The sequence below is a fragment of the Halichoeres trimaculatus genome, unplaced genomic scaffold, assembly GCF_033239565.1.
Source record: "Halichoeres trimaculatus isolate MK-OKI-2021-1 unplaced genomic scaffold, fHalTri1.1 fHalTri1_scaffold_4, whole genome shotgun sequence".
Lineage (NCBI taxonomy): Eukaryota > Metazoa > Chordata > Actinopteri > Labriformes > Labridae > Halichoeres > Halichoeres trimaculatus.
The window spans coordinates 22,975,370-22,991,284 of NW_027437182.1; the positions used below are offsets into that span (position 1 = coordinate 22,975,370).

Here is a 15,915-nt window from a genome sequence, read left to right on the forward strand (position 1 = left end):
TGTCCACTGTCACTCACACTCTGTCAGAGGGAAGACTCCGGAAGTGTAACAGATGTTGGTTTAATAAAAGATTCAAATGTCAAACTAACACTGAATACTGTTTTTCTTACCAACTGTGCAAAGTGCTATTAAATACAAAAGAACAAGTTTAACTTTACATTTAACATTGCCTTTCAGTGTCTTAAAGAATTTATAAAACCAATAGACAACAAACCTTGCAAGTGTGGTTTGAGGATTTTCTAGACTATGTTTCCTCTTGATCCATTCAACAAGATTCATAAACTGACAAGAAGTACCAACCCCTCAGCTTCCCTCTCTTTAACAGGGGTGTTTGACCCCCTGATGGTCCACTAGCTTTGTTCACATATTGCTGATGTGGTCTGCCATGGTGTTGGTGGACACCCAGTCTTCAACGAGTAGTCTACAGAATGGGCGGAGTGTCTTTAGTGCAGTTTCCCACGTGTCAGGGTCCCGATCTCCTGGATTTTTCCTGAGGTCGAGGATAAGCTTGTGTGGGAGACGATGTGTCCTCAATGTCTCGGCCAGCTCCAGCAGTTCGGCAGGCCGGATGAAGTTGGAGCTGCCCCCAAAAACAAAACAGCACATGAAGATCATGCACAAAAACCTGAACATCCTGTAGGTTCACAATAAGAGGCTGTTTGTCAACACAACAGCTTGTGTTGCTTGTATAATATTGTCTTTTTACAGATAGATTAAAATTCAATCTGAATTTAATTATTTGTGTCAATCATGCTCAAATTCTTGGTACCTCGTGCTATAAAACTTAAACATCCTATACACTTTGAAATATTCAAGGACAACAAAACTAATAATAAGTGTTTCATAAAGCTTAGAGGCTCCGACAGGAACTACAAAAGTTGTTTGTTCTGGAGGTGGCCCCATGTGTTAAGATAGAGCAAAGGTTTTTCTTGATGTGGAGGAACAAAATCATGAATCTTTTTAAAATTAACAATCAGTTATCTTTTTCTTCCTCCTTAAGTAAAACAACCCTGTTTGCATGAGATGATATTTAGAGATCCAATATAAAGGCTGCAATTTTCATTTCATCCACTACACAGACTAACATAAATGTGTTGAATTAAAAATATTAAAGGGTCCAATTTTATTTAATTTGGTTTTTAAATTGTAAATACAATGATAAAATAAATGCCTACCTTTCTGGATATGAATTCAACATTATACACAAAATGAACAGTTCATCCAACCAGTCATCAGCTAATAACAACAGTCTCTTATTGAGAATCCCTGATGCTCTATGATGCTGATGTCTGCAGCTCGTACCTGATGTCGAGTCGTTTCACTGAGCTTGGTGATGGTCCCGAGAACAGCTCTGCCAGCACACACACTTTCTTGGCTGTTGACACACACATGTTCACACAGTTAGATCTTTGGTTTTCTTTTGAGTTTGATAAGTGGTAAATCAGCAGCACAGATACAATTCACTTTCCTGTTATGACAAAGTAAAATGTTTATTAGCTGACACTGAGGATCTTTGTGAGCATTAGTCTGCCACTCCACTCTCCGTTCATTACTGCATGACTTCACTGGGAGGTCTCAGAGGTTAAAAGGCAGTTTGGTATTATCAAAAGCTCTGGACACAAGTCACATTGACGTTTCTTTCAAAAAAAGACCAGAGACAACTGAAAAATCTCATAGTATCAGTCATTGGAAATCACAATCAAATAATCACAATAACAGTTGAAATAATGTAGGAGATGTTTAAATAAATCCTGACTCCTGGCACAATAACCTTTTAATCACTTATTTAGTTTAGGTAGATGTTGAGTATGTGCTCACCAAGTCGATTCTGTGCCAGGCTAAGTGTGTGGAGAGAAGGCACCTCCTTCAGAGCAGACACCAACTGCCTCAAACTGGCCTCCTTGTCGCTCCACTGCTCGAGAAGGCGGCAGTCTTTTAACCTCAGCTCTGAGAAGAAAAGAGGGTCAACGATTATACTCCGAGTTAAGCTCATTTTATTTTTAAAAAGGAAAAAACATCAAGGAAATGCCTTTAAATGCCTTTCAAAATGCAATTGACAATTTTCCATTTTGATATTATCTCAGATGACAGATGTTAATGTTTTGTTGACAAAAACACTTAATGAACATGTCAGCCCCGATTTGTTTTTTTACCATGAATGTTTTTCTTTCTGTATTTCATCAGAAAATGTGAATGATAAAACTTAAACTTAACTTTACTTTAACCTCACATTCATATTCATAACCTCAGAGAGCTGGTATTTCATGAAGAGATGTAAATTTATGGAGCTACAGCCAAAGCTGCAGTCATCACTTTTGGGAATGAGGTGTAGTCGTGACTTTTCTGACCTTCTAGGTTGCAGTTTTTTAGAAGACGTACAATCTCTGGGAGACAATCAGACAGCTTCATGTCCTCCAGGTGAAGACTCTTCAAGCAGCGGTTCGACTCTGAAAAGGTTACCACACATTTTTTTCTTCAGTTCATTTACATTTTTTCCGTTTTGGTTGATGACTTTATGTCCACACAAAGTGCCCAAGTGAAAAATCTAGCAGCACCAAGAGCTCTGATGATGCGGAAGCAGAATTATTAATTAACAAGAAACAGTTTTTTGTTTCCTTTAGTTTGTCCTGAGATGATATTTGTTGGAGTCCAAAAGAAAAGCCAAAAGCCTGACCCGAACATGACGTGTTAGAGATAGATGGTCGAGTTTCCCAGCAGTCAGGAAGTGTTATTTGGCAAAACCTTCTCCAACATGTTTCAGCCAAATAAGCATGTTTACAGAAAGTATCATTTTAATTGTGAAGAGTGATGGCTCATAGTTTGGCCAAGGTTCATCTCTAAAAGGACAGAAAGCAGTGACGTCACTGAAAGACTATAAAAACAAAAGAAAGTTTCATCTGAGGCTGTCTGTCTATCTAAGTTTGTCCAGAGTTGTGTTGTGTGCTTTATCTTCTGCTTAAATCCCGCAAATGGTTGATTTTGTCTTCTAGTTGTTAATATATCTGTGTTTGCATCTGGGAAATCCTCAACATAATTGGCGTCACGAACAAGATGACCTCCTGCGTGCACCTCCTAGAGAGTCTGGATTTAAACTGTGGATAACTCCTCACAGTTATACAACACATTACCTGAGAGAGTGCTCAGAAGCGGGCTTAGAGAGGAGCTGGTTGGTAATCTCAATCCAGCTAGGTGAAGTGTAGTAAGATGTGGAGAGCATCTCAGCACTGACATGAAAAGTTGCAGATCTGTTAGGAGCTCAGTTACTTTGACGGTGAGTTTTTCAAGGAGAAGGTCTGCAAAAAAGATAGAAAGAAAAACAAATCAAGCTCAGACATTCAAACATCAGTCTTCAAACACTTTCTGACAACTGTTACTTTTCTGATTTGTGGAGATCTTCAACCAGTTCTAGTCTTATGGGTACTGAAACCTCCCTGACTTAGCATTAACATTCACCAGCAGAGCAGTGTCTTTTAACATGAGCAGTGAATTGCTCATACTTGTAACTTTAACTTATTCTCACCGTTCGTGCCTGACAAGTCTGGCTCGGTAACCAATCTCCAGGGGACCACAGAATGGCTCTCCACATGCAGGGATTTCAATTTGGGGTTTGCATTCAGCAAGACCTCCAAGAGCTTGGTGTAGGGCAGGGGGCTGATGCTTAGGTCGGTGAGGGAGCTGCTGGGACTCTCAGACAGCTGCTTCAGCGCTCTTGCCAGGGCAAATACATCTGAATCCTTAAAGGTTGCTGTCATACACACACAAAAACAAACAGTTCAAATGTTTCATCTAGCACTGCATCCACTCTGGAGTTGAAATAAACTATTAAGTGTATAAAGTACAATGGTTGTGTTCACAGAAACTATACATCAGACACATCCCTTAAACTCTTAGACACTTACATGTCAACCAACTATAACCAAGAGTAAATGCCAGAGCTAAAACTTACAAAAGCTGTGCAGAATCAGGGAACGAAGGCAGAAAAATGTGGGTAGGACACAGTTCAGCACTCCAAATGCCTCAGGCCTGCAGTTACTGAACTCCAGACATTCAATCTGCCCCCGAAGACAAGCCCCTGCTGGAGGAGCATCACATGGAGCAAAGGTTTGACAGAGAACTTGTGGGTCCAAGTCAAAGTTTGTCGTTCCAGATTCTTCCTCCTTCTCGGTCAACACAAAACTAGTCCTTGGATATTTGCATGGCTTGGCTTCATCATCCAGGGTTTCCAAAGTCCTTCCAGCAGGGCTAATACTGCGACTGGCCCCATTGGTTCTGGCTGGAGCATCTTGAGACTTACAGCTTCCCTTTCTGGTGTGCATTAGGTTCATCAGCTCAGGGTGTTCATACTGAGATCCTCTTCCATGCAGGAGCCAGGCTAGTACAATGGGACAGTTGTTGTGTATAAAAAGTTTATTAGCCACTCCATGGTCTACCAGGCGGTGAAAGACATACAGTGCTACCTGACTCTTCTTATTAGATAGGTCAAGGGCTTGTGATATACCAAGACGAGTCATACGCTTTTCGAACAAGTTCAGAAGAGGTCGCTGGCCAGCAGTTAAAGGCTGAAGACAATTACTAATGCCTGGTTCTAATAAAAATTCAGAGACACATTTGGCTGCTGCCCACAGGAAGGATGGACTGTTTAGATATGAGTTCTTTCTGATATAAGGGTTCATGAAGCCATAGAACACACATGTAAACAGCATCCTCATTACTTCATGTTTGGCCTCATCTTCAGTCTTCAGGTCTATTATCTGCAATGAGAACTTTGGGGACAAAATAAAATGATTCAGAATCTCTACATATGATTTATTATTACTGAGAAAATTGTCACACGTACCCGTTTGGGTCCACACATATCTCGTAGAATCCCAATCCATCCAGGGTAAGTTGATATCCCTGAGAAGACAAAAAATATGATCACTGTTGGAAACAACGATGACATATAAACCACTAAACAGTTGCTCTTACCTTTCTGATTGAGAACAGGCTGGATTTCATCCAGTTGACATATAGTTAGATAGGGCATTAGATCCGTAATGAGAGGTGTTGGAAGACCTAGGAAATGACAGATTGTTTAGATCAGAGAAAGAGTAAGAAATTAAGAACTAAATCATATACTCAACAAACTGTGGCTGCTCTATATGAATATGATCTTCCAAACAGCACCAAAAGTGACAACAATCTATATAAATTGATACTTAAATGACGACTGATACAGTTGCATGAAAAGTATGAACTCTTCTGCCTGATGTGAACTATGCTTCATACAAAAGAGCTCTCAGAAGACCTATGATTTAAAACTGTTGACTTGCACAAAAAAATTTGAAAGGGTTACAAAAGTATCTCTAAAAGCCTAAAAGTTCATCAGTCCACAGTAAGACAAATTCTCCATAAATGAAGAAAGTTATGCACAGTTACTACCCTTTAACCGTCCCGTAAATATGTCTCCAAGAGCACGGCACAGAGGTGAAGAGGAATCTCAGAGTGTCAGCTAAGTCTTTAACAAACCTCTGACACATGTTTACATCTTTGTTGACCAGACTCCAATACATAGAACACTACTAAACAAGAATTGAGTTTATGGGAGGTCACTAGCTAGGAAGCCACTGCTGTCGAAAAACAAACAAAAAAACCCAAGACACATCAAAAGACACAGCACAGCAACATCAAACCCTCATTTCAACTGTTAAGTGTGGTGGAGGGGGCATCATGGTGGGTACCGATTGAAGCTTGACAGGAGATGGGTGATGCAGCAAAACAATGCCCCACAGCACAGGAGTAAATCAGCAACAGAATGGTCTTAACACAAGATAATATGCTTTCTGGAGTGGCTCAGGGTCAATCCTGACCTCAACTCGGCTCAAATGCTGTGGCATGACCTCAAGAGAGGAATTCACACTAGACATCCCAAGAACACTGCTGCACTTAAACAGTTTTATAAAGAAGAATTTTCCAAATTCCTCTTGACCGTTGTTCAGGTCTGATGTGAAACTACGGGAAACGTTTGGTTGAGGCTTTTGCTGGCAGAGGAGGGTCAACCAGATGGGTTCACATACGTTTTCCACCCTGCACTGTAAATATTTATAAATATAAGCATCAATTTTGTATGTTATCGGATTAAACAGACTGTCCAGAGAGCCAGGTCATTTCAGATGGTTCACAGGAACCTGCTTCCACTTGTAACTGCCAGCCTTAACCGTTACTGCACCTCATTCTGCGGTTATCACCAGTTAACGTTTATCGTTAAAGTTGACGGCAAACACTATTTTCAAAACAATAAAAGAATGTTTGTATTCACAGAATAATTGTTTTGTGTTATGTTTTGAGTAAAATAGATCGAAAAAGTGTGAGATGTTTTGAGAACTCCGGTGTTGTCAGTTGAAGTCTCGACTATGGTATTCTCCATTGTGATACACCGCTCAATAACATTAACAGACGGTGCATGCGTACTGTATCACAATAAGTTCGCTTCATTTCTCCTTCGAGTCACAAAGCTAGAGTACCTGAAGAGAAACTAACAAGAACTTCCAGGACTATTACACTGTTACTCTGTCTCACTCACCGATAACACCCTCAGTGCCCAGAGCATCGAAATGTTTCCTCACAGCTTTGAAACACATCTCCTTCAGATTTTTTGGCTTTGGTTCTCCGGCAGTGTCACCCATTCTGTGAGCCCAAGTTCACTGTAACAACGCCGACCATAGAGCCAGACAGCATAGGTGAAGCATATAACAAATATTATTGGCGTTTTTGTTTCACATTATACTGGAAGGATACCCTTCTTCTTCGGTGGGGTCCAACAGCAGATGACATCCGTTTGGTTGCATTACCGCCACCCCGCGGTTTCAAATTCTCCATCACTCCTAGAGAAACCTGAAGTAAGCTGTCCACTTTCTCTCCTCCAAGCCCTCTCAAATTCAAAGTAACTGTTATCTACCCTATGTTAGTAAATTCCTGCAACTGGTTCCTATAATTTCTCCATTATATTCTCCACCATCTGTGCTTCTCATATTAACTGGATTTCTATTAAGCATTATGATAAACACTTTGGCACTTGGAGAGGCTTGTTCAGCCCTGGATAATTAAATTTTCCCCAAGCTGGGACTACCTACTGCGACAAAGTTTTGAACTCAGTTGGTTTCACATTTTCAAATTCTGCCTTCAGTATTTATCATTTTATTCTTTCCCTGTTACCAAGGGGGTAGCCTACCTGGTAGGCCTGCACAATAAATCGTTTGAACATCGCCATCGCAATATGCGCATGCGCAATAGTCACATCGCGCATGCGATGCGACTATCCCATTTCCCCCATTTATTGGAGAAATTGAAAAAAAGCAACTGAAATTGAAACATATTCCATTTTGTACAGAGACATAGCCTCCTGGATCCCTTTCATATACAGCAATCTTCATCATTCACAGATAAACCCCCTTAGCCTGGATTTAACAGTATTATAGGAATACAATGGTGTCATTGTGAGTCAACCAAATTCTTCCCAAACAGAGCTATTCAAGTCATCTGGTGAATTTTTTTTTTTAATATTGCAATATATATTGCAATATATCACAACCCCCCAAAAAAACGCAATATTGTACAGCCCTAATACCTGGGCTGAGGATCAGCCCTGTGTTGACTCCACATAACAAGGGTCTTACACACACACACACCATTTCCAAGAAGATTAAGTCTGATTTTTGATGTATTTATTCACAGTTTATGCAAAACAATAATTGTATTTTCTTTTTCTCTGTTTCAGTGTAAGAAACATTAACAGAAAAACTAAACAACCACAAATAAATATTGATATATACAGTCCACATGGTTGTAAATTTGTGCTACACTACGCCCCTCTGGTCCTCATGAGAACGCTGGTGGAAGACAAATGACACAGCAGCATCCCAAGAGGCTTTTAACACTTGGTCTCTAAGGCCCTTCTTGTCAAAGCAGTGGTTCCACTGAGAGAGGTCACTGGTACAGTCAGAGTCATCTGCAGGCGGCCGAACCTCCCTGCCATTCACACAGCGGCGACAGCGAAATCTAACAAGAATCACAAGAGGGAAAAAAATGTTTTAAGAAATTATAAACATGAAGAAAAGGTATCTAGTTGAATGAAATTAATTTTCAAAATGATTTCATTTTACATGGCATTTCAACTTACAGTCATCTCTTAAATCTAATAAAGTTAACACAACTTTGGGCAGATAATGTAGATCAAGCCATAGATTTTTTTTACTTGTCATGTGTGTCACTGGTGGTTTCCTCATTGAGAGTGAAGAGTTCTCGCAGTTCTCCAAGAGAGAAGTGACGCTCCACATCCTGTTCCTCATCCACCACACAGCTGCTCAGAGCTTTCTTGTGGGCCTGCCTCTGCAGTATCTTCTCCTCAATCGTCCCAGTCTGTGAACATACAAACACAGGTCAGACCTGGAAACTGTGCAAACCCCCTGTTTGTAACTTTTGAAACATCCGGTTGATTAAGTTTGGGAATTTGTTGTTTGAGTTGTGTTTCCTTACAGAGAGCAGTCTGTAGATGTAGCAGGTCTTCTTTTGACCGTCCCTCCACACCCGTGCCATAGCCTGTTCGTCATTGGCTGGGTTCCAATCAGGATCGAACATGACCAGTCGATTAGCGCCGATCAGATTCAGACCACATCCACCAGCCTTGCTGCTTAGCATGAAGATGAACTCTGGGTTCTGAAAAAAAACACACAAATGGATGAAGATGCTGTATAAATGCTGATGACGATCACTTAAAAGCTGAGAATAGTTTCTGACTCACAGATGGACTGTTGAACTTTTCCACAATCTTTGCTCTTTTTTTGATGGACATTGTTCCATCCAGTCGGACGTAGAGATACCTGTTGAAGAACAAGGGATGTTAATCACTTCATTTGCAACTACACAATAAGATCATTTAAATGGTAGCTTCAAAAATTACCTTCTAGTTCTGCATAGCTTTTCAAAGAGGTCCAGTGTTTGAGTGTAGTTTGAGACAAGCACCACCTTGTCACTACTTGTGCTCTTTGTCATTGCCAAGATGTAGTCAAGGACCAGCATCTTCCCTGAAGTAAGGGGAAAAAACTTATTTTTTTAACAAATGAAGGTAAAACACTCCCAAAAACAACTGACTGTCAATAAGGAGGCTGGTGATAGTGTTGATATGTTTATGGAGCTCTGATAGGCAGAAGACACTCACTATGAACTATGAGCAACGTTAAAAGAAAGACAAGAGAAACCAGTACCAAAGTTAGAATGTTGAAGAAAGACAAATTGTAAGTGATAAGCAACATAACCATTTGAAAGGACTAAGTAACATGTCAACTTATTTTAAACCCTGCAAAAAGTCAAATCTGAGAGTTTTGTTTGTCTCATTTCAAGTAAAAAACCACAAAAGACTTAATCTAAGATAGATTCATTGGGTAAGCACGGGAAAATAATATTTTAAGATATTACAAGTAAAAAAAACCATCAATTGCTTGCAATGAGTGGAAAAATAGCCAGTGGATAAGAAAAAATTTCCTAAAATTCCATATTTCAAGAAACTAGACTTTATTTTGGCTTCTAAAATCTTAAAATGTGACATTGTCCTGGACTCTCAGATGAAAGGGACATATATTAATGTCTAGAAGTATATTTTTAGACAAAAACACTTGCTTAGTTTTGAGTTTCTGAGGTGAATATGCTGCAGCTAAGGTGTTCATTTTCTAACTGATCTGTTAAATGAAAACAACATTGAAGGATTAGTAATTACTCAAACACTTCTGTGCAGCAGCAGATTGAAATATCAGTTATTTAATTTGAGTCAGTTCTGATGCAGCTGTGCCTAGTCACCTCCTGCTCTTCAGCTGAGTCAAACTTGTTGGTAATGGAAGTGGATCAGCTGTCATTATTCTGCTATAATCTGTATTATTCTCAAGCATGAGAGTGCTGCGATCTGCTGTTTGGTCAGTGATCCTACCAGAGAGCTGAGGCTCCACAGATTTAGTGCTGTAGCCAGGTGGAAATAGATCCAGCGCTCCCTCAAAGCCTTCCTCCCCCGCTACACACTTGTCATAGATCAGAGCAGGGTCTGGAACACAAAGCAGGAAACATCATTTTTTACAAGAAGCATGTAAATACAAAGGAGTGTTTGACAATAAAGCTTTTATTAAACCACAACATTCAAACCTCGTCTGACACTTACACAAACTGGCGTTGTGTTAATCTCTATCAAATGTGTGGATGCAACGTTTTACTAAATGTGCTTTGTCGGTTACTTACGATTGCAAAGTTTCTTGAGCGATGTGATAGAGGACAGAGAGGAGACGCTTATTTTTCCCTGTTGTAATGACTCGAGGGGTTTAGCCTGCCTCAGGAAGCACTTGTACAGCTCTGACTGCAGCGGCGTCAGCCTGCCAGGACACAAACACAACCAGACCCACAACTTTGTTTTAAATATTCAAATTATGTTAAAAGTGTTACAGAATTATAATTAAATAGATTATAATTTGCAGCATTAGCTGTAGATGATTGCTAAAACATGAACAAAAATGCCTGTGATATGTGTGGCCAAAGCGTCTTTTTACTTTACATTGATGTTTTGTGTACATGATCATCTGGAGACGGTTTAAGCATCAATTTAAAACAAAAAATCTATAAGTGAACACACTTCAAACAAACTGTTTTTAAAGGCATCACTGAATTAAAATGAAGAGGAAGTAGAAATATTTTTGGATTTGTACTGGAACTGTTGTGAACCGTTTTAAATGTGACTTCACAACAACTAACATTTTTCATGACACAAAAAATTTCTCAGCAGAGAAAAAAAGTAAAATTATCCCACCTGCAACACACAACCTGCTCAATCTTCACAGGAAGATACTTAGACAAGATATCTGATGTTCTCCTTATCAGACACCTGTGAAGTGAGGACGTTGTCAGTATTTAGAGGGACTCAGAACAGAAATGGACACAATCAAGAAACATCTGGTGACGTTGTGTACTGGAAAACTGTTGTACAAAAGTGAAGAAAAAAAAATACAGAGATAAAAATGAAGACCGTGTGTGCGCTCACCTGTTGACAATGCTAATGAGCTCTTTGAGCTTCTCCTCTCCCATCTGTCTGTCTTTATCAGAAGCATCTGCATCTCGCCCCTTCAGGATGGGAAGCTCAAAACGTTTTTTAAACTCCTGGGCGGTACCTGGAATCAGGGTGAAAAATTAAGAGGGCAGAGAAATAAATGAGTCAATTTTACCTGTGGTTCTTCTTGCTTTATTTTGTTTTGGTTTGTTTTGTGTGGGTCTGCTAACCAAGGATCCCAGCATTAACAAAGTGGACCAAGCTGAAGTACTCCAACAGGTCGTTCTGGATGGGAGTTCCTGATATCAGCACCCTCCTCTGAGCACTCATGGCGTTAAGGGCCTGGTACGTCTGATTGTCAGAGTTCTTCAGCCGGTGGCCCTCGTCACAGATGACAAGTCCAACTTTGCCTTTGTGTAGAACTGCAGCATGCAGTCGAAATGTTTCGTACGAGATGATCAAGATCGGGGTCGGCACTCTTAAACCATGCTGAGAGGTGAAGTTCACTGGTAAAACAAACACGCATAATAATAAGTAAACAGAACAGCAAAAAACTTTTTTTTCTGGAGAGGAAGCATATCATAAAACAAATTAATTATGCTGAATACAGATACTACCTAGTTGTCTGTCAATCTCATCCTTTGATCCTCCATCGATGGCCACTGGTGTGACACGGCCCCCTAACCACTTCCCCACTTCATTGTACCAGTTGCGCACCAGACTGGAAGGAGAAACTACGATAGCCTTGTCTATCTCTGGCTTAAAATCAGGACTCTGGCGTAGCAGGGTCCACATGAGGGTGATGCACTGCAAGGTCTTCCCCAGGCCCATCTCATCTGCCATGATGCAGCCGAATGATCCTGAGATCCGTCTGCCCGTCACACACTCCCAGAGGAACTTCACCCCCTCAGGAAATCAAAGAGATCCATTTATTATTTAAAGAATAAGACATGCTTGGTAATAAACATGGTAATTTTTTTTTTTTTTTAAAACATCAAAACTTAAAGACAAAATAAAAAATGAATCTAGCTGGTTTCTGCAGTCCTTGTTCTCCTCGTCTTTTACAATGAAAATGAGAGCAACTATCCAAAGCTCCAGAAAAAGGTAATGTGTCATCTATTTCACAATTTGCATGTTTACAAATATAATTTTCTGAACAATGCTAATAAAGAATAAATGAATAAAATTATAATAACAATAAATCAATCTATTAGTAGTGCTCCCTTCTATACGCTCAAAGACGATATACAGAGGACACAATTTTAAAATAAGAATGAACTACTTCTCAAAATGTTCCCAGGTTTTTTTCATTTAAAGGTGGCCTTAGAAATGCAACATTATACATCTCTGGTGTAAATGCAACATCTTATTTCTGCTTTTATTTTATTTTTTTTTTAATGAAAGGGTTGAAAACAATTTAAAGGTTTACCTCTCTCTGATGGGGTCTGAGAACTTTTCCCAAAACTGGATCCACAACAACATGAACTGGCAGTTTTTCTCTGGACAGAATAAGAAACAATCATGTTAAGCCTTTTCTATTATCTAAAATAAAAACAGCAACCTGAAAGCACTAATTAAAAAATTTAGGAGTGGATTTTGCACTAAATGTCTGTTTGCAATCATTTGCACGGTGTGTAAATTTTGAATTGAGTTAACTAACCATCCAGGCTATTTACCAGACATTTTGTCAAACGTTTAATAGAGGAGTGACCATGCGTATTTGTACCTACTTGTCAGCTTTAATAAGGTCATGAGCACTCAGGGTTGGGGGTTCATAGAGCACCAAAGCATCCTCTGCAAAGGGATCATGAAGAGCCTTTCTTACTCCTGCACGCTTTAAACCAAGTGCTCTGCTTGCCAGAGAGCCTGTGGGTAAATCACCAAAACACAATAAAAATACATTTTTACCTTCAGACATGAATGTGAACAAGAATGTGCTGTGGCATAAAAATGTTACCTTGATAGTTTTGAATTGGAACCTTAAATGGCTTAGAGAGGATACTGCGGATGAACGCCTCCTGTAAAAGTATTTTTTTCCAGACAAATTATATTTTCATATTGCACAGCTAAAAGTATGCAAATATTGAGACTCATGGTTCCAAACCACACTCACATGTTTGTCACCATCCAAGCATGTCGGCCGAATGTTCAGCTGTGACAGAGGCTTTCTGAAAATAGAAATGTAGTTTTCTCTCTTCTCTTTGTCACCTTTTCTTTTCTTCTCCTGTAGAAAACAAATATCACTTCTATAAATGGAAGAAAGTGCTTGCACACATTTCATGAGTTTGATTATCACTTTTCACTATTTCAAGCATCAAATTGAGATCACTTTAAAGACGAGTGGTCTGGGTAAACGCTAGATTTGCACACTTGGGGAATTAGATACTAATAACAACTAATAAACTAAGATGCTGTGAGTTTCTTACCATAAAAAAGACAACCAATTGAACTCATTTGATTTCACTTTGATTTTAAAAGTATCTCAATAGACGTTGTACAAGTTTTTTTCATTTTCATAAATCAGAAACATTTACTGACAGTTCTGAGCATGATCACAGTTCACACACTGAGAAGGAAAACACTTCAATGTTTTGAAATCAGTTTAAAAGAAGCTTTGAATGAACTACCACTGGGTTAAAATGATCTGTGTTTGTTCACTTACGGTTTCGCATGTCCAGTCCCCATCCTTACTGTAATCATCTCCTTGCTTCCGTTTAGCGACCTGACTGGGAGCCAGACTCCTTCTCTGGTTTAGTGACACACATTAGACAGATTAAATTGGTCGTTAACGTCTGAATGTACACGTTGCAAACAGGGAAATAAAAACTCATATGCGACTTTCTAACCATTTTTCTGTTTTCTCCGGCGTGGCTAGTTTCCAGAGGCTTCTCTCTCCCTCGTAGTTTTCATCAAACTCAGTGTTTATCCCTTGTTACCCTGAAACTACAGCCTCTTTCAGATCCACAGGAGAGAAGCTCATTCTGCATTGTTTTCTGCTGGTAACCAACGATTCTCAGTAATGTTGAGCTGAGTGTAGTTAATCTAAATGGTATTTACAGTAACAGTTTTATAAATAGTTAAACTAGTCTGACACACGGTAGCGGATAACCCTCCACTTAGTTTTTTTTTTTTTTTCCCGGATGTTGTTGAATTTCGCGCGAAGTGTTGCACAACACTACGGCAAGTCAGAAAGGTCAAACTAAGTGCTTGCCCCGTCGCCCAGGTGATCGCTCTGAAAATGAAGTTACCCTTTTGCTGAATTACTGATTTAGTTTTTTTTTCTCTTTCCTTTCCTTTTCTTTTCTTTTTTTTTTTGAGCTGAATTCATTTTTTGTCGGTGTAACTTTCAAGTTTATAGATCCGACTTTCCCCCCGTATTTAAACAAATACTCTAATCAAGCTCTGTTAAGCACATTTACACCCGGAAAAAAATCATTTGAGCTTATGATATTTACTGTATAAAATATATTGATTAAAACAGAAAAAAAAATCTGGTAACTAAATTGTTGGACAAACAAAAAAAGCAACACTGAATATGATTTGCTAAAAAGCAAATCAAACACACATCTTTTTGTAAAGTTTTATTTCTTAATGTACAAAAATAGTGCTTCTATGGCATTAGAATATGTTGCCAACAATTCCAAATATATTCAAGACAATATAGTACCATGACATACATGAATTTAACATTGGATTATGGTTATTTTTTCAAAGTCTCAGTAAAAAACCTGACCGGCTCATATAAGAGCGCTGTATTTTACATTCGTCAAAACACAGTTTTGTTGTCTTGCTGTAGGAGCAGTGTAGTGGCCCTGTTCACTGCGGACTGAACGAGTTGTGTCTTTCAGCCAGCAGAGGGTGCCAGACCCATATGTGTTGGTAGTTTTCTCTGGTGGCACGAAAAACAAACAAGCCGGGTCACTGGTCATTTTGAGGCACTGAACATTTTGAGCCTTTTCCATATATTTTCAAATGTTTTAAAAAACTGCATTAGATAAATGAAAACATCCATGAATAAAGTGGTGTTTTTTTATTTTTTGCTTACATAAAATGGGTTGGATGGGGACTTTTCTAGAGCCTGGAGTGTTTTAAAAAAATGTACTTAAAGTTTCATCATTACATGTTTTTTTTCTGTATCTTTTCACTTCCATATTTTTGGAGGGATTGGGTTATCCAGCATGTCAAATTATTTTGATAATATTCTCATTTCTCTGTCAAATAAAATGGCATGAGGCATTTTTGCCCTTAATTAGATAAAGAATATCAACAGAAAGGGGCATTTTGTGTAAATGTCTTAACCAATTAGTAATTGCATATTTGGTAGAAACTTTTTTATGTTATATTTTCAAATGACAAGCCAGTTACAGTAACTGAATATCAAAGTTAGTTTCTGTTGCTCTGTTGATGTTAAATTTGATATACCTCACAACAGGTTTGTTCTCACAAGTCATTATGTTGTTTCTCCTTCACCATATATATATTTTCGACTGCTTTAAATTTAACACTTCTCTTTTGAATTTGTAAACTCATAAATGAGAGAAAAAATGCTGAGCAGGTGATAAGCTCATTGTTAAATGTTTGCATTGTAAGCAAAATATTGTAATTTGATGATTAAAATGTTAAACTTGAAAAACCTCATTAATATTTTACATGGCACACTCCAGACTCTATAACATCATTAAAATATGCATTAGGACTTGTTGATTCCTACTTGACTGGTGTCAGATGTGTCATCAATACAAACACAATGTCACACAGAACAGCCCACTCTATCTGTACCAGTACAGGAGAAACGCGCATCATCAAGCCCAAAATGTACTTCAGTTTAAGTCTAACTTCGCTGCTAACTGAAAACA

At 38.9% G+C, this 15,915-nt stretch overlaps 2 protein-coding genes across 3 annotated transcripts; both read right to left on the minus strand.

Moving 5' to 3' along the window:
• Positions 1-84: 84 nt before the first annotated feature.
• lrrc41 (leucine rich repeat containing 41) lies at positions 85-6,853 on the minus strand. Of its 2 annotated transcripts, XM_074667655.1 has the most exons (11): positions 6,778-6,853; positions 6,563-6,683; positions 4,969-5,055; positions 4,838-4,896; positions 3,947-4,763; positions 3,521-3,745; positions 3,129-3,293; positions 2,349-2,447; positions 1,819-1,947; positions 1,303-1,375; positions 85-580 (listed from the first exon to the last, which is right to left on the minus strand). In XM_074667655.1, the coding sequence occupies exons 2-11, from the start codon at positions 6,663-6,665 to the stop codon at positions 361-363; spliced, it is 1,977 nt and encodes a 658-aa protein (XP_074523756.1). In that variant the 5' UTR covers positions 6,666-6,683; positions 6,778-6,853; the 3' UTR covers positions 85-360. The 2 variants fall into 2 exon arrangements, with proteins under 2 accessions (XP_074523756.1, XP_074523755.1); XM_074667654.1 differs by having other exon boundaries at positions 6,563-6,833.
• Positions 6,854-7,691: 838 nt separating this feature from the next.
• Positions 7,692-14,211, minus strand: rad54l (RAD54 like). The gene is made up of 17 exons (XM_074668328.1): positions 13,906-14,211; positions 13,722-13,805; positions 13,173-13,283; positions 13,017-13,077; positions 12,790-12,925; positions 12,489-12,558; positions 11,677-11,965; positions 11,290-11,565; positions 11,054-11,180; positions 10,823-10,897; positions 10,261-10,391; positions 9,959-10,069; positions 8,939-9,062; positions 8,780-8,858; positions 8,515-8,694; positions 8,234-8,397; positions 7,692-8,037 (listed from the first exon to the last, which is right to left on the minus strand). The coding sequence occupies exons 1-17, from the start codon at positions 13,906-13,908 to the stop codon at positions 7,836-7,838; spliced, it is 2,223 nt and encodes a 740-aa protein (XP_074524429.1). The 5' UTR covers positions 13,909-14,211; the 3' UTR covers positions 7,692-7,835.
• Positions 14,212-15,915: the final 1,704 nt, after the last annotated feature.

What these genes read in the sequence shown, in the direction of transcription:
- lrrc41 (XM_074667655.1), bottom strand. Translation starts at nt 6,665, where the DNA reads ATGGGTGACACTGCCGGAGAACCAAAGCCAAAAAATCTGAAGGAGATG. An exon ending in CCTGATTCTGCACAGCTTTT is followed by an intron (nt 3,746 to 3,946) that starts GTAAGTTTTAGC and finishes TGTGTATGACAG; the next exon opens with CAACCTTTAAGGATTCAGAT. An exon ending in AAAAAACTGCAACCTAGAAG is followed by an intron (nt 1,948 to 2,348) that starts GTCAGAAAAGTC and finishes TTTTCTTCTCAG; the next exon opens with AGCTGAGGTTAAAAGACTGC.
- rad54l (XM_074668328.1), bottom strand. An exon ending in GAGCAGGTTGTGTGTTGCAG is followed by an intron (nt 10,392 to 10,822) that starts GTGGGATAATTT and finishes GTGTCCTGGCAG; the next exon opens with GCTGACGCCGCTGCAGTCAG. An exon ending in ACATCTACAGACTGCTCTCT is followed by an intron (nt 8,398 to 8,514) that starts GTAAGGAAACAC and finishes GTATGTTCACAG; the next exon opens with ACTGGGACGATTGAGGAGAA.